The 21,663-nt window shown below is 38.4% G+C and overlaps 3 protein-coding genes and 1 long non-coding RNA gene across 5 annotated transcripts in view; all 4 read left to right on the top strand.

The window, feature by feature from the left end:
• Positions 1–19,006, top strand: part of LOC139979686 (calcium-activated chloride channel regulator 1-like) — a 125,422-nt gene extending 106,416 nt beyond the window's left edge. The window contains exons 14-15 of one of the 2 annotated variants that reach the window (XM_071990721.1): positions 17,673–17,921; positions 18,579–19,006. In XM_071990721.1, the coding sequence (XP_071846822.1) occupies positions 17,673–17,921; positions 18,579–18,991 (662 nt within the window). In that variant the 3' untranslated portion in view covers positions 18,992–19,006. Of the gene's footprint in view, positions 1–338; positions 588–1,025; positions 2,576–17,672; positions 17,922–18,578 lie in introns of those variants that run through there. The other variant, XM_071990720.1, reaches the window with a different exon arrangement.
• On the top strand, positions 6,379–10,856 carry LOC139979690 (calcium-activated chloride channel regulator 4A-like). Its single transcript, XM_071990726.1, has 5 exons — positions 6,379–6,905; positions 9,116–9,428; positions 9,928–10,060; positions 10,327–10,455; positions 10,850–10,856. Exons 2-5 carry the CDS (start codon positions 9,371–9,373, stop codon positions 10,854–10,856), a joined length of 327 nt encoding a protein of 108 aa, XP_071846827.1. The 5' UTR covers positions 6,379–6,905; positions 9,116–9,370.
• LOC139979693 (uncharacterized) lies at positions 11,791–16,374 on the top strand. The gene is made up of 4 exons (XR_011797260.1): positions 11,791–12,622; positions 13,889–14,015; positions 14,819–14,937; positions 16,333–16,374. It is a non-coding gene; the product is annotated as an uncharacterized lncRNA (long non-coding RNA).
• Positions 19,007–20,863: 1,857 nt separating the features above from the next.
• The window catches only part of LOC139979687 (calcium-activated chloride channel regulator 1-like), a 47,641-nt gene continuing 46,841 nt past the window's right edge, over positions 20,864–21,663 (top strand). The window contains exon 1 of the mRNA XM_071990722.1: positions 20,864–21,262. Within this exon, the coding sequence (XP_071846823.1) occupies positions 21,083–21,262 (180 nt within the window). The 5' untranslated portion in view covers positions 20,864–21,082. The remainder of the gene's footprint in view (positions 21,263–21,663) is intronic.

Raw genomic sequence — 21,663 nt, 5'->3', positions numbered from 1 at the left:
CTGCCTCTTCTAAATACGCATGCGCAGTGGATGTGTGAAATGTCATAACCATGGCGAGGTTGCGGTGAGGGGGTGGGGGCCGGGAGAGATATTTTTGTCTTGAAGGTTAGTTAATCTACAGCAGCGTCAGTCTGAGCAAACGATCGAAACCATGCTTAATATCTATGCAAGAAATTTAAATAGTATGAAACTTTGATATGTTGTGAAATAGTAGAAATAAATAGACTGAACTGAACTAAACTTGTTTTTAACAAGAACGGGTCCATAGACAAACGAACAAACAATCCAGAGTATCTTTAATATTGTTACCGCCATTTATCTTATCGTTTGATCTGAAGGAAATATATCCATAGCGTTACCAGGTACTCCAATACCAGAGATTGTCGGGGTTCCCGCTCCGAACTTTACCAGAGGAGTGTCAGGTGGAGCTAGTAGTGTCTCTGAAACACCACCAGAATGGAACCCTTTCACTGACACATTTGCACCCAACAAGATCACAGATCTCGCCGTGTTGAATACCTCGTTCAGTCTGGGTACCGTGACGATCACTTTCACCGCTCCAGGGGACGATTTTGATTTTGGGAATGGTGAGTGCTGCTCTGGCAAAACATATTCGAGTTAGTAAGGGGGGGGGGGGAGGAGGAATGTGGATGGGAGGAAATCTGATTTGCAGTGTCTCAATGACCATTAAAAAGAGAAGATAACGGTAGACCCTGACAGTTTCCATTTTCATTTTCACAACCATTGGGCATACTATTATATTAACTTCATATTGATAAGCATCTGTTAGCCGTTACTCAATGTTATAAATCAAAACAAAATGCGGTTTTATACTCTACTTGGTTGTTTACCAACAATCAGTGACATTACACTGTCTCCTTTACAGTGGCGTCAAATGTTCAAAATGGCGTTTTTCCTGGTAGGCCTACAAACACAACATAGGCCTTTACCACACTGGTTTCTGTAGAACAATCACCATATACATTCACGTACTAGTAGACATGTTGGTCCAATTTCCTCCCCAGCTCATCATTACGTAATAAGCTGGGCAAACTCTTCAAAGGAACTACGTAATAAATCATCGACCACCAATGAAATCTACCAAACCGATGTTTTACATGGAAATCTTTCTTCTCCTGCACCTTACGGAGACGAAGAAATTATGATAATTCAGGTAGCAACTATCCCGCAACACTTAGAAACGTACTCGGTGGTGTTAGGTCTATATGCTGTCGATGAATCGGGTAACGAGGGAGACATGTCAAATATTGCCAAAATGACCTTTAGACAGGAGATACCAACCCCAGAACCGGTTCAAACTACTGTACGTCTTAAAACAACTACGTCCATTGATAAGGTACCCTATACCACAACGAACGTCGCATTGAAACCAACAACGAAGACTGAACAGAAGATGACAACATCCAAAATGGCGGCGACCATTGCGAAGAATACACAGAAAGTTGCTACAACACCTTACGAAAATGGCAAAACAGATAATATGTTCAATAATATGGCTGCGATTGCATTGAGTCTTGTAGTTATATCAATGCTAGTTTTGGGGCTCATTCTCCTGGCGTGTTATGGTCATAGCAGAAAGAAAGCAAGGCGTGATCGTTCTTTGAAAGTGGTTCAAAAGGATGTGAATGTAGATGTAGTAATCTCGAAAGTATAATTTTATGTTATTCATTATGAAGGGTTTTAAGAGACAGTGACATAACTATCAGCCGGTGCGGGCTCCCGGGCCCATGGGCCTGATGTTAAGGACCGAAAAATATCACCACCAATCGACTTAAGACAAGTATTAAAGTAAGAATATTTTATTCATTTGTTTGTGTCTGATATTTTGTTCAGTGCAGTTCTTAAAAGTTATCTCCCAAACCCACCAATATGGCGAATTCAAACGAAAAGCTTTCCTCAACAGGGAAAGCCTAAGAGTGCCATATTCCGGTCATCAAAGAACTGTCACCTAAGCTGAAACTATGGTTGGGCTAGGGTGAATGTGGACTATCCTTGGCCGGGTGGGTGAGGAGAGGGGGACCATATCTATTGCTGCACCCCGATCGACAGTTTGATCCTTGCTACGCCACGGTCACGATAGTTAAGAGGAGATGAAAATTACAAGAAATATCGTGTTTATTACTTATTTCATTAAGACTTTAGTAAATTATTACTTTCTTTCGCAATCAAAAATTGTATGTGGGACCGGAGAGAAAATAACTGACATGTTTTTTTACTTGTGTATTATGTTTAAGTATTATGTCGAGGAATTGATACTACAGCTCGTTACAGTAATGCGGAATATAGCGAGTGTGTACCACGAATCGCAAAACGTAAATTTATTTGTAACAGGCTTAAAGCCTATAATGATGAAAGTTCACAAATGATTAATTTGTTCAATATTTCTATAGTTTGCTATGCTTTTGACGTGTTGACATTATTTTACTTGTTATAGGAAGGTGAATGCTTTTCGTGCTCTCTGTGTTGTCTTCTTCTTTTTTACTTGTGCTTTGAAAGTCGTTTTATTTTTATCACTAAGACTCACAGTATAAACAGATGTCAACTCGAAACCTAACTTGCACGTACTTGGGATGTTTTGTTTGTTAGGCTATGGATATTGTATCGTGCGATCATTGCGATCTTCTTTGCAAGTTTATGCGAAGTTTGAAAAGGTGTATTGTCATGCTTCCTTTGAATCCTGTTTTGCGTGAACTTTGGATTTAAAATTTGGTCTTAACAACTTGAAACTAAGAATTTGACGTTTTATGAATAATTATGCTGGTGAACGACTATAGTAACAGTCTGTTGTGTACTGACAACGATAAGGAATTTGAAGTTGGCAAAACGATGATGATGTATTGTCATCTTACACTTTGGTGTCATTGCTACTTTTGAGAGCTTGCTACAAATCCTGTCAAAAATCTCTCCGCTCTAATATAGAGAAATTTTAATAGGTCTAACTCAATTTAGCTTCGCGAATTCAGTAAACTCACTTGATACAAGCTGTGGACCATTATCAGAAACAACTTTTTCCGGTAGACCATATGGTGACAATTTAAAAACGAACAATCACAATTAACTGAGATGTTGTAATTCTTGACATTTGGGTATATATCTGGCTATTTAGAATGTGCATATAACATTTACAAGAAAATATGTACCTTGAGGCCTTTCTGCAAACTCCATATTAATATACATTGTCATGGTCTTGAAGACCATCTTGGTGCTTCTGGTAACTAATTCCTAACAGATTAATAATTTGACATGATTATTACAGTTAATACAATGTCTTTGTCTCGTCCTGGCCACCCATAAAAAACCTTCTAACTCTTTAATTTTGCACATTCCTAAATACTCTTCATGCAATGTTGGCAAAACGCTATGACGTAGACTGCTGTGTAATATATATGACTCTTCATCCCCACAAGAAACAATCCTGTTCTACTGACAGTTACGTTCGCCTATTGATACATAGGTTCTATTTGTCAGCATCAATTGTATTTGACCATCCATTTAGGGCCGGTGAGACGCCACGCTTTTGACAAGTTTGGGTCTTTCCTTTGCTAGTACATTCCTCACACCCCCCCCTTTAGTATAACTGTCTTTCTAAATTTTTATGTCATATTGTAGTATAGATAAAAATGAGAGCCTACCTTTATAAGCTTGCGGCTTGTTAAGATCGGTACAGGCCTATTTTAGGTCCGAGCATATAGTCTTCAATGGTTTGTGATTGGTAGCAAAAGTGAACTTTCGACCATACATATGAGAGGAAATGCTTCCTTTTCAATTTGGGCATAAGTCTGTACACTTATTGATAATGTACGTGAAGCAAATGTTACAGGTCTCTGCTTACCAGTAGGTAACATATGAGAAATTAAATACCCAATACCATATGCAGATGCATCACATGCTAGCTAAATTGGTCTAATTTGACATTGTAATGAGCTGAAACATCGACTGAATACAATTTTGCTTTTAGCCTCCGTCTACAAAAGCTTTTTCACTTCCTATGAAAAACCCCAATGTTTGGAAGATTTCAATAATTCATTGGGAGGATGTAAAACATAGTGGATTAATTTGTACAAATATTGAAAAGTACTCGAACCTACCTAGAAAATTCCTGAACTCGCTAAAAATGTTTAGGTTTCGGTGCTTTCGTAATAGCGTCTACTTTCTCAGGGAATGCAATAAGTCCCTCTGAATTCACAACATGCCATTAGTTACTCTACTGAGGTTTCCATAAATTTACATTGGATGCTTTCAATGGCATTGCCGTGTTCTTCTAGTCTCTGAAGATCATTATCCAGCCTCCGTAAATGTTGATCTTGGTGATCCTCTCCTACAATTTAGGAGGTGATCTGTAATTAACACGTACAAGACTCCATCTGAACCATTCAAACTTATGTTCCATATCAATATTGAAATATCACGGTAGCACTAGAAATAACAACAGAAAGTCTATTATATTGATATATCCTTTATGAGTATTAATGGTAAGGTAATTCCATGATTTCTCATCAATTAACAACTGCTGATATTTAACTGTTTGTTTTAATTCTAGTTTATAAAATACCGAACCACCTGCCAAATTTGCAAAATAGTTTTTGGATTAGAAAGTGGATTCTGGTCCACATCTACACATTGATGAATGGTGACCTTGTAATCACAAGAAATATGAATGGATTTATCTGCCTTAGATACTACTACTACAACTACTACATATATGATTAGCCTATCACCATGTTCCACTTGAGTGATGATCCCTTCAGATTCTCGCCTATCTAACTCTTTACCTTCTGCCACTTTTGGGGCAAAAGTGACTGCTCTAGATTAGTAAAAATAAGAATATGATCTTCTTTTACCTTGATCCTTGCCTTGTGAACCGTTTATGTTCAAGATCTCCATTCAGCAAAGTTGAATATTTCCTTAATAATGAAATGAAGTGTCATTTTCTTAATAGTAAATATAGAGTCCCAGTCCAGTTTTGCCCGAAAATTGGGAATTTAGCTGTCTGACATCCTTAAGACACTGTAACATCTGTTTGCCCAGCAATTCTACTTTTAATCCTCCGTATATCCTCCAAATCCAAGTTTTTACTTCTTCAAACTTTAATCTGAGAGTGCGCAGTGTGATGATATGATATCGTACACATATCACAGTCTGTAAGTTTGCCCTCTAACAATTTATTACATGTTATCATATTTACCAAATTGAGAATCATCAATAAATAATATAATATTTTTTTTTAAGTATATAAAAATCTTTGCATCGCTTGGTCCAATGACCCAACACCCATATTTTCCTCGAATAAAATTTTCAGGTTTGATGTACTTTGTAGCCCCAGTGCCTACTTCCATCGAGAGGTAAATGCCATTAATTTTGACTTCAACACTAAGTGGATTGTTACACTTTTTTTCTCTCAAATAATCAAACTCGGTACAGTTCTGTTCATTTGACTGTGCATACCTGACGAATATTCGTGGTACGTTTGGTGCACGGCCTTCCCCCACAACGAAAACAGTTTGCTTTATTCTGTGGTCGCTAGGTTTGCTTTTAATTTTGTACCACTTTTCTCACCAGAGTGTTACTAATTGTCACTTGAAATTCATTAAAGTTCCTTTCTGCGCATTGTATCGCATTGTCATATGTAAATGAAGGTTTATATAAGTTCAGGATATACGACAGTGTGGTCTATTGGATAATTTTCTCAAGTCTCAATGTGTGTTTGCCAAATGTTAACTTCGACCTTTCCAGCTTACTGCCTTCAGAGCAGAAATAACACCTTTCTATGCAATTTTTATATTAATAACCATTTTTTATTGAGTTATTTGTAGTTAAACATTTTGAGCTTAATCAAATCCGCCAGATTTTTTGATGAGTCCGTAGATTCTAAAAACTTCACTCATAATTTTCAAGCCCCGCCCAACATATCATTCGCCAATCAAATCTCTCCGTTTTGTTTACGACCGTTAGGCGTAGGACTTACGAGTGGACGATACGAGTATATATAGTTTACATTTGTGAAATGAACATGCTGATATGGGCGGTCGCAGTGATTTGACGGTAAATCGTTCGCACCATAGGGCAATTTCTTTCGATTGCGACAGCTTTACTCCATTAAAACCAGCTGGCCAGATGGCGTTTGGATCAAGAAACATTGAATCTGCTTCGAAAGTTCGTTTTCCGAAATTCATCAGCAAACACGTAAAGGGGGTTTTCCCGCCATTGCTATGCAGTTTCGACGGCAAGGTGCCTAGATAGGCCCAGACAAATCTTTATTTATACTAAGTTACGAAATTGCATGTCATGTGAGATCATGTTTCTTCCACAGCAATAAGCGACCGTCTCGCAGTGTACAACCAATCTAATGCCAATTGAATGTTCGCTGCGGGAAGGAGGACATGAATAAACATTTTGGGGATTGGCAAACCTGATTGGCTTCTTCGCTTTTCCGTAGCAAATCTGCCAAAATCAAAGGAAAACATAAGTGAGTTTGTGAAAGAGAAAGGTACACTAGGCTGTTCATATACTAGGGTCTTAACAAGACTGTGATCACTTTTGCACAGACAGTCAGTTCACACACCGATGGAGAACTTGTTGTTGTTTGATGTCGCCAGCCCAGCGACCCAGCCATAATTTCAACTGACAGAGAATATATTTGGCGTTAGTCGGTTCCTATTTGGATATTGGTTGGCTAAGCACACTTAGCTACCAATCCTTATAAAATGGCACTGCTATCTTTATCACTGTGTTTGGTTTCAGTGATCCTTTCTTTATTCATGTCTCCTGTAACAGAGTCGTGCGAGCTGTCTGGTGTTAAACTTGAAAACAACGAATACACGGGAATTGTGGTCGCAATCCACGAAGACGAGCCAAAAAACCTGGAACTAATCGACGCTATTAAGGTAAATATTAGTTTATAGGTCTACTTGTCCATTTATTATTTATTCTGTTACATATGTGTAGTTGTTTTATTACATGGTTTCCCAGCCGATTTATATTTGACAGTGCCTACAGCCTAATTTATTACATCCTAAAATATATGTTCCACCCAATTCAAAAATTTAATTTGCCCATAAAGGCTTCTTCTCGATCAAGGGAAGCATCGGCATATAAGGATGGCAGGATCTGGAATCCTCTAAACAAATTGTTTGGATGACTCAAAGATGTTGGGGAAGCTTTGGCAACTTTTTAAGGTTCTTGAAGGAAGTTATTTGGAAATCCAAGGTGTTAAAGTTATACTCGGTTGACACTGTGTATCAATCTATTTAGGCCGTCAAGGCATTTTATACATTACTGGTGCACATGCCTTAGAAGGAAATTGGTCAGAATTTTGGTAACATTTTATTCCCTACACGTTCTACTATATCTATACAGTTACTGCATATAATTATGCAGTCCTTAATTGCAAATTTCTATCCTGGAAAATACCAAAGCCTATTGTTTTTGTGAACACCACATCACTTGGGATAAGTCTGAGGAAAATATTGAAGAACTGTCGCTTAAATGGTTTTACCACCCTTGCCATGACTCTGCCAGCAGGTGGCCCTACCACCCCTGTCCCCTCCTCAATATTATTTTAACAAACTTACATTCAAAATGCATGGTTCATGTTCTGATCATCTTAGTGTGTGTAAACTTTGGGCAAGATTTCGGAAGAATATGTTCTCCTCCCCCAAAATAATATCATCACATACAGTATGTGCAAAAGAGACTTGAACAATTTGTGAAGTTGGGTGTGCAGTTTGGTTTGATTTTATGTACCTAATGTTAGCTTGTAGTCTGTTTATGTTAGTATAACCCCACCGTGGTAGCCCCATTTTGCCGGTTTATTTCATTTGATGTGATCCCTGAAAGCAAAAGTTGACTTTGCATATTTTTGTCAGTCAGCAGTCAGGGGCTCACTACTTTATCTGGTAAAGGCACAAAACAATTTATACAGAATATTGGTTTTGCTCTAGATTTGGGTGAAATTTGCATTATGACAGCACCTATTGCAATTAAGCTTCCCATGTGAGATGGAGGGGTTATGCAATTTGTCACTGTATTTTTGATAGTGAATTAACCTTGTAATGTTAAGATGAAAGCCATTTTTAGTAGACATGAGTGACTTTTCGGTAAAATAATCGTTTTTCTTTTAAATGGTATACTTTGTTTTTGCGTATTACTGCATTGCCATGCTAAAACATGATTAGTTTAAGTTATTAGTAGCTTTGTGAACTTTCAATGAATTATTATCTATAGAAATTGATCCAAAGACCCAGACATTCTTCACTGTGACTGGTCATGGGAAAGTGTGAGCCTAAAAAATCTGCTCGTTCACTGGACACTCTTTTCACCATACAACGCAACCAAAAATTTATAGTTTCTTTTACAAATTACACAGACTACTTACCAATCATATCGTCACACCATGCAATACAAACTTTCTAACACATCATGTAGAAGTAGTAGCCCACAGTGATAACGTTGTTCGTTAATGCTTTTCGTGGCTGAGAAACAAGTTATCTGAATATTAATGAAAAGGTATGAATAATTCATGACTTTCCTCTCGCTGTTGTACGAAAACAATATATGTATCGCGATCGGGAGGGGTGTGGGACAATTGAGTTAGCTTATAGTGTTCCCTTATTTAAGTACGTTTCTTTCTCAAAGTTTACGCTATTTATCGATTGATGATGAATATGTAATAATTTTATAGTAAATTTGTTCCTGTTGCATTCGTATAGACTATATTTCGTGCTTGCTCTTTAATTAAGTATTAAACAATTGTTCCGACTGGCTGTCAAATATCCCGACACTCGACGCCCTAAACCTTCTTTACCCCAGTATTCTTTGCATTGATCATTATCATGGTCAACTATCAACGTGATAGATTGTCGCAATTCAAAGGGACAATTCCTTTAGGCTTTCCAACTCTATATAAAGAATTGCATAGTCCAATCCCGCTGTTCGAAAACCTTTGAGCATTTTCATATGTGAAAGTACTTAAACGTTTTCAGCTTAACGCAAAGTGGTAATATTACTATTATCATTATCTTTGGTCGTATTAAACTTAAGTTTTACTTTTAATCTAAGATGATGAAACAGACGTTACATAAACTTTTCCTACCAGGAAATGTTCATCAGCGGATCGGCCTACCTCCACACTGCAACCAAAAAGAGGGCATATTTCAAAGAGGTCACCATTCTCATTCCGCTGTCCTGGTCTGACAGAGAATCCTACACCTCCCCGGGAATTGCAAATTTCGAAGAAGCTGACATCATTGTTGCAAAATATAATCCCCGATTTTCGCCTGGTGGCCCCAACATCGCAATTCCGTATACAAAGTAATTTGCTGGTTGTGGGGAGCAGTCACGCTACATCCATATGACGTCATCATTCTTATTGAACAAAAAACGGTTGTCCCCCGTTATGGGCGATTACGGTGAGAAGTAGAAATTTGTTGTGGAAGTTTGAGGGCAAGAAATATTTCTGTGTCTATTCCGGTCTCAGAATATGTCATGATAAGCTCTTTTAAGGTTAAAACAACGATGACGTTCTTAACCAATGATGCCGTCTAAACTAATGATGACTTTCTAATCTAATGTTGACGTCTTAACCAAATGCAGAACGTCATCATGATGACGTTCTTAACTAATGTTGACGTCTACACCAATGATGTTTTATCCATTTCTCTGCGGCACAAAATATAGCAGCGAAGTTTACGGGAGTGTATAGAATTATCAATTAGAAAAACCCCGTGATAAATGACTACCTATTAAAATCGAATGTTTCAATTAAACTTGCACCGAAACACTGTAAACAGACAGCGAAGTTAAGTTTTAGCCACTTAAAACAAAAACAAATGAAAAGCTCACTTCTGATCATCACAAGAAACAAAACAAAAACATAAAACTGAACACAAAACTTTCTCTAATTGATAGGAAGGCTGTTGGTACATGAGTGGGGTCATTACCGATGGGGTCTCTTCAACGAATACCCTGATCATGTAACGGATGAAGATCGAGCACAGGACTTTTATCATACAGCAATGAATCAAAGATGGGAACCAGTCTCGTGAGTATCAGGTTATAATCATAGTGTTAGTAGTCCATTTTTCAGGATTTAGATGAAAATTTACCTTCATGCTTTGGTTATGGTCATATCAAATGTGGCATGTGTTCCCGCTATTGCTAGTTACTACCTGTTATTCTCTCATACGTGTGTCGGTGTGTGTGTATATGTGGAGTGGGAGGGGTGGAGAGAGAGAGAGATTGATATATACCAAAGTGTTATAATTCATAATATACGTTACCTAATATAGTATTCCATATTACCTGTAGGTGCACAAGTGATTGGCGTATCACGCCTCTGAAGTATACAGGCGGAAAACCTACACATAGACTTTGTGAAGTAAATCAAGGTGCTTACGAGGAGGGGTGTTTAGCGGTACCATCAAAAGGCCAATATTCGTACGTAACTAGATCTGTTATGCATTCTCACTTGAACTTTGACCAGGTAAACTGACACTAAGTTCGTTATATCTATGAGTTTAAGTAAAATTAAAGTTTCTTACGTTTGTGCATGGACGATGTCTTTCCCTCACTTCTTCCTCTGTTCATTGTCTATCAGCATATCATTGTCTATCAGTATATAGATGTCCAAATTTGGGACTAACTGTTTGGAGAGCTTAAACTTCAAGCTATCGTTTCTCACAGCACGTAAATCGGGCAACAACAAGTTTATCAAATTGCGTTTTATTTTTTGCATTTTGTGGGTTATTCACAGCCAACAAATAAATAAACTGTGACATGCTATGAACTATACTTTATTTCAAATGACTTATATCTTGTACATCATATGCAGATCGTGAATTTCTGTGATAACAACCCGAATGATCCTGGTACTCTTCATAACAGTGAAGCGCCAACCAAACAAAATGAACGGTGCGACGGCAAAAGCTGTTGGGAGGTGATGCGAGAGCATCCAGATTTTAATGGTGCGTCATCTTTTTGTAATGAATTTATTTTATGCTGACGATCTGGAAACAGGAAAAATTCATAAAATTCCCTATTTATGCATTCAACAATTGTGAATGCTACTCCTCCCCAGTTTTGAACTAACAGTCACACTTGCGTTTGATGAAATGTGTGTGTGATATGATATTAGAAATATGCCACCGGTAAACAGTCTTGTTTCCTTTGAAGGTAACACGATTAATCCACCGAGAGCGGTGGATGACGTCACACCGACATTCTTCGTGGTGAGCTCCAAGGTTATGCGAATCGTTTTGGTCCTGGACACCTCAGGCAGTATGACTGTAAGTGGCAGTACGTCTTGCGTACTACGTGACCTACACCTAGATCCCCTACACCTTCCCCTCCGCCCCGTCCTCCTCCCCTCCCATTCCTTTCCTAGATATAACGAAAAGTTCACCCTTTGTGAAGCAACTGTTTATCGCACTCTCTAAGTAACAACACCTGGTATCGGAAGATCCTTATTTTGTTACCCAGCTCCTCCTGCGAGGGAATAGTTTGGGGCAGTAACACAGTTCAATGAAAATGTTTAACACGATTGACAGCAATATAGAGAAGAAGAAAAAACGATGGGTTGACAGCAAAGTTGAAAAGGTTGAAATTAGCACTTTCTGCAAGGAAGTTGACCCAGACCAAGGCAGGCTGGAAATGTTTTAGCCTACGGGTGCCCAAGATGACCCCCCTGAACCAATACAAAAATATTTTTAAGTGTAATATTTGCAAAAAGTATCTTTTTTATATATGTATAGGCAAGTGACAGGTTAGCTTTTTTTTGCAGTATTCGCTTCTTCCTCACGATCCTGTGAGATAGTGAAAGTCAAAAGTTTTAAAGTGAAATATTGACTTTTTTTCTTGATAGTGAAAATTCTTCTTGTATTGATAACTTCCGTTCAAGATAAAGTCTAGACTCGAAGATAAAACCCAGACATGACTTGAAGACAATCGGCGTGATTTTCGTGAAAGTGGTACTCCGTCCCCAGGAACGTACCCGGACAAAAAAACACAATCCTGGCAAAAATATCAGTCTGATATAAACAAACAAGGCAATACATTCAATATGGATAAAAGAAGTGTCCTTCTCATCACCAAAACATGGAGTTATTGAAAATTGTTTCATATAATCGAAAATTAAAAGGGAACATCTATCAAATTAAAATTAAATCATGTCTTGTCCTTGGTAGAATGAAGTCAACTCAATTATGCTACGTTTGATGAATCTCATTTGGGGTTTCCCTTAGCAAGTTCTTATATGCTTTTGTTATTGGAGAGGTCAAAGGTCACCTGAGGCCAAAGTCTGATACCAGGTTAAGCATGATAACTACAATGTAAAGCTTTGATGAACCTTGTACTTGGTATATGAATTCAGTTTTAGTGATGGCAAGGTATCTAATTGTCTTTGGGGATTTATAGTTCGCCAGAGGTCAAAGGCTGAGAACCCACAATAAGGCAAAGAATCAAAGTCAGCGTTATTGAGATCAGTTGTATCAATTGTCTTTTAGGTGGCCAATTTTATTTACAAACCGATGGCCGTACCGACGACACTTTACGGAAGGTTACCAGTGACAATTCAGGAGGAGCAAGTGTTCTCGAAACAAGCGTAGAGGTAAGTTCGGATTACGGTGTAATTGATAAGTTAGACGGTTTTACGGGACTTTTATATTCTCCAATAGTTCAAGATTATATTGGTGTGATTGGAGAGGATCTCCTGGAAAGAGGAATCAAAATATATATAAAGTTCTTGCTTGTTCCATCTGTGCATAAGATAATATGTACCTATCCGATGTTCTGCTTATTCATCTCCCCTGGATAGTCGAACTTATATAGTATCTATATGGTGATAGCAAGAACGGGATTGGATCTTGAAGGGAAGGGGAGAGGTACCGGGATGCCAAATGTTTCCCCAAACAGGTTTGTAATTATGTGTAAATAGTCGCTCATGATTGGTCGGAGAAGTAACGTCACCACCATTGAACCTTCACTTTGAGATTGCCAAAATGTTTAGTCCTTTATTTACGTTGTTTATTCAATACTTCATGTATAGGACTATACGTTTGACCTCAATGGAGATACATATAATTCAACAGAAAAGTCGTGTTCGTTTTGCCTTGATTATTCGTGTACCATTATCCAATTTTAGAAAGGCAGATCCAGACTAACTAGAGGCCTAATCTAGTCGCTGCAATTAGCACATGTATTGTACCGATCCAAACTATTGCTGCTGTCATGTTCTGTTACGTATATTCATTCAAGACTTCTGAAGTCGCGTCATGAAGTTGATTTTAGTGTACCCATGCCACGAAACGAATTCCTATTTCAATAGAACGGCTCACGAAACTTGGATGACGTAAACACGAACCCAATGGAATGTAGCGTATGTTTCACAGCTCAGGTCAACATGTGATTCAAGCATTAAAAGTAAAGTTAGGGCGTTTGGAAAGAACTCGTAACTAGACTAAACAAAGTGTAACAGGTCAATCAACAACAAAAATTAATCAGTTCAGCTTATGGACTTTATCATTCTCCTGATTTTGTGTATGTCTTCTAACTTCCAAGAGATGGTCATTATTGATGCTGGCTTCGCGAGCAATCTGATTGCAGCTGAAAATTCCGTAATTGCAAACCTGCTTGGGAAAAAAATCGCTACCGGGATAGACATAAAATCCGCTTAGATCTGTTTGGTCATGAATTAGATATACACATGCATTAACTTTTATCACTAGTTACAATACAAGTTACAAGAAGCGTATTTCGTCCCATCAGTCCTTCTCCCCCCCCCCCCTCCAATCCCCCAACAACCCTTCCTGTTTTAGCTACACCGCCCGCTACAGGACAGTAGGAGTCTCTCGTCCTTTGTTTTTTTCTTTTGAAGATTCGATCAGCTGTTGTAATCTTTGACATTGGTGATAGAAGTAAGCAGGGAAGTGTTGTCATCGATGAAACCGTTGGGAGGTTAACAATATTTGACTTCAGCTACTTTCGTTCAATTCCAACCGGAGGTAAAACAAAATGAAAGATTTGTTGAAGAGTTTAAATTTAAAAAAAAAATAGCAAATTTATAACCGAGCCGTTTGACGTTTTTTCTGAGTTCAAATATTATCATTGTTATATACAAGGAACGACTTTGGTGATCAGTGTGAATGGCGAATGGCGCTTTTATAGCTATCCGATAATAAATAAATTTATCAATCACTATGTGGTTTGTGTAATTGTGTGACTGGTTGTGTGTGTCTATCCGACGTTGTTTTTTTATATCACAAGGGTACTATCGATATGTCAGTTTTAAATGTTTAATTTTCGGATTAAAGTGAGAAATGAGGTCAAATGTCATCTGAGGTCAATAACTTCACTGACGATTCAAAGATCCTTATATCTTAACATATATATCTTCCCATCCAAAAGTTTAATTTGTTTGATCATTCCAAAACCCTTTGACGAAACTTTTTTAGAACTCTGGCACGAACAGGTAGTTTGAAACAGGTGTGGAGGAAAACATTAATAAATTGACAGTGGCAGGCTCCAGTCGCGATTAAAATGGCGCTGTGACCTTATTATGACAGTAAAACGGAAGGTAAATCCACTTCCACGAAGAAACCTAACACGTTTGATTCGCATTTATTCTCACAATCAAGAACATTTCCTTCGGATAATTGCTAGCATAGGTGTGGGTTATTTGGTGGAACTGTTGTTTTGAGGAAGAGTTCGAATGTCAAATCTTGCAGTTAGCGGTAGATTGCTTTCATTGATCAACATTGACTTATTTTCTTCTGTTTTTTGTTTGTTTTTTGTTTTTGTTTTGCAGCTGCAGTGCATATTGTGGTAGAGTCACCTAGTGAACAAACCTTTCACCGGTATACGGTATTTTATGAGGATGATTTAGTGTTCAAGAAAGTCACAATAAGGATACCCGGCATCGCCGAGGTAAGGCCGCTGTAGACTAGTGATCAAGGAATGTATTGGGATACCGTTAGTCATCATAACTGTCGCCCTCTATTTTTCTAGGCTACATGTCTTTGTTTTAGCCACATGTGCTTTCAATGTGGACAGTGTTGTAATTATTACTGGTCACGTGACGTCCGCTCATCAGCGCAAATGAATCAGATCCCGGGACTTGTGAGTCAGTCTTCGCTCCCGTTCTGAATCGTTTGGTTCGGTAGTAGACCAGGTATCCACCAGGGAGCTGCTATGCTCTTCACCCACCATTGTGTATTTTTCTTCTGTACATTTTTATACGTATCGTGTTATAGGACTTAACTCCAGTATTGAGACCTTGATAACCATTGTGGTTTAAGTGCACGTTTCTCCATTTATTATTTAGGGCTTAATGCCGAAGTTTTGTCTGTACCGTGACTGATTCAGTCCTCGAAAGGGAATAATTGGGCGCCCCGGAATCTTAGACCGATTTAGCGTTACAGTATGTTTTACAAAATAAAGGATATCTACAAATTTGTGCGAGTAACAGTTTCAAATTATCTTCCGAAAGTTATGAAAGTGAAAACAATATTGACCTTTATGTCCTAATGACATCGATTCTATATTATTTTATTTCTTTATATTTATATTTTTGTTGTTTTTGTTGATTTATACGAATATCATCGTTACACTCACTGATGTTGAATACATCATCTCTGTTGATTCGATACAAAACTCAATCATTAATTATACATGTGATATACATTGTTTCGACGGTATAAACTATAATTATTCTTACATCTGATATCAATTGTTTTGATGCAGCAGCCTTTCATTCTTTATAAAATTTCGTATCTATTGTATTAATACAATAAGCTGCCATAATCCTTAGAACTGTTCATACAAGAGAGATGTAGCCTATACTGAGTCCATATAATGTTGTGACTTCTTACATCTATTGTTTTAATACAATAACCTGTCATTGTCATTAGAACTGTTCTTACAAGTGAGATATAGCTTTTATACTGCGTCAATATAATGTGAGACCTATTCCTCCTTTTGTTTTAATACAATAAACTGTCATTGTCCGTACAACTCTTCATACAAATGAGATCTAGCCTATACTGCGTATAAATTATGTTGTGACCTTAAACATCCCTTGTTTTGATACAATAACCTATCACTGTACTTACAACTTGGAAATATTGTATTGATGCAAAACTTGTCGTTATTCTTACGTGTTGTGTTTTTATTGTATCGATAAACATTGTAATATTAGTTACAAGTGTGATTGTTCTAAAACAATAACCTGCTATTTTAGATATGTACAAGTGATTGTTCTAAAACAATAACCTGTTATTTTAGATATGTACAATCTATTGTTTTCATTTATTATTTTCACAGCCGGGTACATGGAGGTATATTTCATATATAACCAAGATACCATGACGTCATTGTTTCTGTTGCCTCATATCCATCTCAAGAAGGAGTTCCTCCGATTACAGTATCGTCGTTTTTAAGAGGTTCACTGTTTGGAGCCTTTAAAAATAAACCGTTGGTTGTCTACGCTGAAGTACGACAAGGGTTTAATCCGGTAGTGCGTGCAAGGGTTTTTTTCACGGTAGAAACACCGTCTAGAGAACAGGTGGTCGGAGATGAACTTTACGACAACGGAGCTGGTATGTATAGCCCTTTGGTTGTTATGACAACAGGACTCGTAAATACACACCCGATGTAGCCTGCTATGACAACATGGCTCGTGTGTACTTTTGTATGGTTGATGTGTCAACGGGGATGATACGTGTATGCCGTATGGTGTGTTGGCCAATCAGGCTCGTATGTACACCCCTGTGTAGTTAATATGACAAAAGGATTGGCATGAATATTCATTTATCGCTGGTGCGTGTAACAACGGGGCTGGCATGTGTATGTATTCCAACTTATAGATGTGGTATGCTGACCGATGTACTACCGAAAGTATACGCAATACGTGTAGGGTCCTTTTTTAAGCTTTGCATACTACATTTATGTTACCAGTAATAATACGTACACCCCCCCCCCCCCGCCATCCCCAACACTTGTCAAACTCATCAATCATTAGTACGACAATAATGTTTTGTCAACCTTGTAGTATTCCTTTTAGTCTCTCGTTTTTGTTTGTTTGTTCTGGTGGGGGAGGTAAACGGGCCAGAGTAACAATCTCCATCGATGTGTTGTTTTTTGTTTTCAATATAGGTGCCGATTTAACAAAGAACGACGGTATATACTCACGGTATTTCGGTCGTGTTCACAGTTCCGGGATATATGGGTTTAAAATACGTGTTGAAAACCATGGAGAGGCCATGATATTGCCATTTACACAGTTAAAGCATTCAGGAACTGGGATTTATTTTGCACCAGAGCTTCTCTTATCCGAAAACATAACCGAATCTTTAGGTATGTATACATAACATACTTTATTCCGGACCGTTTGGTATTATTTTATTCCGGAGCGTTAAAAGATCTTAATTGTCATGTGGGATCATTAACCGGAAAACACAAATTAGATCTGTTGTGTCTGATTACGCCTGCGCAGTGGATGTGTAAAGTGTCGTCACCTAGGCGAGGTTGTGGTGAGGGGGTGGGGGATATTCTTGTCTTGAAGGTTAGTTATACCATGAACGATTCCATCCACAAAACGTACAAACAATCCAGTGTAGTTGTAACATTTTTACCGCCAATTTAACTTATCGTTTGATCTGAAGGAAATATATCCATAGCGTTACCAGGTGCTCCAATACCAGAGATTGTCGGGGTTCCCGCACCAGTCTTTACCAGAGAGGTTTCAGGTGGAGCTAGAACTGTCTCTAAATTACCACCAGAATGGAACCCTTCCACTGACACATTTGCACCCAACAAGATCACAGATCTCGCCGTGTTGAATACCTCATTCAGTGTGGGTACCGTGGCTATCAATTTCACCGCTCCTGGGGACGATTTTGATTTTGGAAATCGTGAGTGCTGCTCTTGGAGCTCCATTGGCGTTGTTCGTGTATTGGCAAATGAGATTAGAGTGAGAGGGGGGGGGGGGGAGGAGTGTGGATGGGAGGGAATCTGATTTCCAGTGTCTCAATGACCATCAAAAAGAGAAGATAATGGTAGACCCTGACAGTTTTCAGTTTCATTTTCAGAACCATTGGGCTTACTATTATATTTGTTTCATATTGCAAGCATCTATAAGCATTTACTAAATGTTATATCAAAATTAAAAATATTGCAGAGAGAGAACCTACATGGGTGGTTATGATGATAGATTGATTATAAATAGACGGAAGTGTGGCGTGTGACAATATTAAGGAGTCGTAATGAAACACACACCACTAACAGTAAGAAAGAAAATATGAATGCGGAAGTTTATGAAAGATAGAGGAAATATAGCAAGTTCCAAACTTTATTGTGAGAACATATTCAGTTTCAACTATTTTCCCAACAATCCGTGAAATTACACTGTTCTATTTACAGTGCCGTCAAATGTTTAAAAATGGCGTGTTACCTGGTAGGCCTAGAAACACAACATAGGCCTATACCACACTGGTTTCTGTAGGACGAGCACCATATACATACACGTACTAGTAGACAAGTTACATTCAATTTACTCCCCCCCCCCCCAGCTCATCATTACGTAATAAGATGGGCAAACTCTTCAAAGGAACTACGTAATAAATCATCGACCACCAATAAAATCTACCAAACCGATGTTTTACATGGAAATCTTTCTTCTCCTGCACCTTACGGAGACAACGAAATTATGATAATTCAGGTAGCAACTATCCCGCAACACTTAGAAACGTATTCGGTGGTGTTAGGTCTATATGCTGTCGATGAATCGGGTAACGAGGGAAACATGTCAAATATTGCCACAGTGACCTTTAGAAAGGTGATACCAACCCCGGAACCGCCTCAAACTACTGCACGTACTGATGCGGTATTCACCACACGGAAACCAACAACGGAGACTGAAGACCGCAACTGTCGACATTGGTATCATCCGTTACTTGGTTTCTTCTCAGACTGCGACGATTGATAAATAATATCTATACTGATGAACTGAAAAGAACTTTTTATATTCTATTCCGGACTCTCGCTGAAGGATTAAAATTGTGGTGGGGGGGGGGGGGCGGGGTATTTGCTATGGGAATAACTGTAGTGTCGGCAGGCTATTGTTGTGTAATGGTGCGCTCATAGCGTATCTTTGTAAGACGGCGATTTTTAATATCGAAATATGTGGGGGACTGGGACTAACAAGGGCGGGGGGGGGGGGTGCTGTTCTAAATCAGGTTTTGTTTAAAAGCGAAACACGCTCACCGGGTATAACGTTGTTGTCACTTCAGTACACGAAAACGAAAATGAAATTCTGGGTAAGTTTTGTGTAGATAATGTTTACTGATATACTGTTTAAGAATAAAGTCGCCCAAGGTACAACTTGGCGTGTGTTCTGAGTAGCTACATTATAGGCAGCCTGATCTGATCAAGCGCAGATGTTTCACATCCGCCATTCACTCTATGGCTGCCCATATCATATATTTGCATGCTCATTGCAGGTATACGCAAATCCGAGCTTCACAGGAAGTGATTTGCATAATTATGCAATTTTTCATTTTATCATTTTGTTACTTGGTATGCAAGCCTTCCGTACAGTGGAACTGCTTAATACATGGTGCCGTAAAGTACGGTTTATGTTACATTTGTGACGCTTTGCGTGACTTAGATAAAATATTAGTAAGTTGGCTACTCGAGAAAAAATAGGCCCTAACAATTGCTGTCGAATTTTCGCTTTTTTACTACGTTAATGGTTTCACGAGTCCTTTTCTCAGAATAAACCAGTATATATTCAGTATATAACTTGAAACTAGCCACAGATATTGAGGAGGGTGCAGCATATGGGATAATGAAATTACTCCGAGCCAGGAGTAATATATTCTTGAAGGTAAGGAAAAGGGTTCATTATCTGAACCGTGATTGTCTGTTCTTCCTATTAGTTGAGGAAAGTTTATGTGACGTTATAGTTCAAGTTGAGGAATTAAGCCCTCAGAAAAAAACAACGGTGGAGAAATTCCCTTCATTTCACTGGTTTTTACTGAATGTTCAGTTCTTTTTGAACTAATTAATATATAATGTTTCCTACAAATTTACAAATTTTACCACGTTAATGGTTTCAAGAGTACTTTTCTCAGTATAAACCAGTATATATTCAGTATATAACTTGAAACTAGCCACCGATATTGAGGAGGGTGCAGCATGGGATAATGAAATTACTCCGAGCAGGGACTTGTTATGGAAGAACTCCCTGCTCCGAGCCAGGAGTAATATATTCTTGAAGGAAAGGAAAGGGGTTTAAAACCTTTAATTAACTTTGTTATCATTCTGAATATTACTCCGAGCAGGGACTTGTTATGGAACAACTCCCTGCTCCGAGCCAGGAGTAATATATTCTTGAAGGTAAGGAAAGGGGTTTAAAACTAAGAAAATACCACCATTTCCTATCTGTCAAGCAATTTTAACTTGTTCGGTGAAAATAATTATGACCTTTAATTAACTTTGTTATCATTCTGAATATTGCTCACAATAAATTGTGATAACTGAAAAACAGTGAATTCTCATATTCTCTCCAAGTATTAGCATTCTGTCAACTGTTACCGTGTCATTAGGCTTACGACTTAACATACAGAATCCATATGAGGTGTGTGGTATCGTCAATTCTGTATGCTGGGCCAGTTAACCCTTTAATAATAAAAACTATGAAAGCGTCAACAGTCGTAAGTGAAGTGCCGTAAAGGGGGTTTTCCCGCCATTGTTATGAATTTTCGAGGGCATTTGGTGCCAAGATAGAATTTCATGACCTATGACCTTCATCGTACTTCTGGTATGCTATCTATCGTAACGCTCTGATCATTTTGGCACAGACAGTCAGAGTCACACGATCATACGTTGAATAGTATGAGTTTCCCGTTCACATGTCACTATACAGGTGAAGACGTTTCTTGCTGTGAAGTTGCCGTTTGATGTCGTCAACACAGGAGGCATAATTTCAACTGACAGAGTACAAATTTGGCGTTGGTCTGTTCCTATTTGGAAGTTGGTTGGTTTAGTACACTAAGCTACGAGTCATTATAAAATGGCACTGCTATCTTTATCACTGTGTTTGGTTTCTGTGATCCTTTCTTTAGTCACGTCTCCTGTAACAGGCTTGAACAAGCCGTCTGGTGTTAAACTTGAAAACAACGAATACACAGGAATTGTGGTCGCAATCCACGAAGACGAGCCAGAAAACCTGGAACTAATCGACGCTATTAAGGTAAATATTAGTTTATAGGTCTACTTGTCCATTTATTATTTATTCTGTTCCATATGTGCAGTTGTTTTATTACATGGTTTCCCACCCGAGATATATTTGACAGTATTTACAGCCTACATGCATGCAGTGGCGCGTAGCAACGATGGGGAGTACCGGGCGTTACACGGATTACTCTCCTCACCCCATCAGTCCATCATCAATCACCACCACGATACAACCCGCACTTATATACCCCACGATGTTGCATTTACATACATAGGCTTAGATCTACGGTATTTTCAATCAAATATGTCTATAGGACAGGCTAGCACAGGTAGTTTAATTGGCCTATTTTATTTTACTAGAGCGGATTCGGGAAGAAGGGGTGGGGGAAGAGGCAAGCACATATAGCCACGGTTGGG

The sequence above is a fragment of the Apostichopus japonicus genome, chromosome 14 (genome assembly GCF_037975245.1).
Source record: "Apostichopus japonicus isolate 1M-3 chromosome 14, ASM3797524v1, whole genome shotgun sequence".
Taxonomy (NCBI): Eukaryota; Metazoa; Echinodermata; class Holothuroidea; order Aspidochirotida; family Stichopodidae; genus Apostichopus; species Apostichopus japonicus.
The sequence above is the reverse complement of the archived record's forward strand: the minus strand, read 5'-3'. Positions and strand labels throughout refer to the sequence as shown.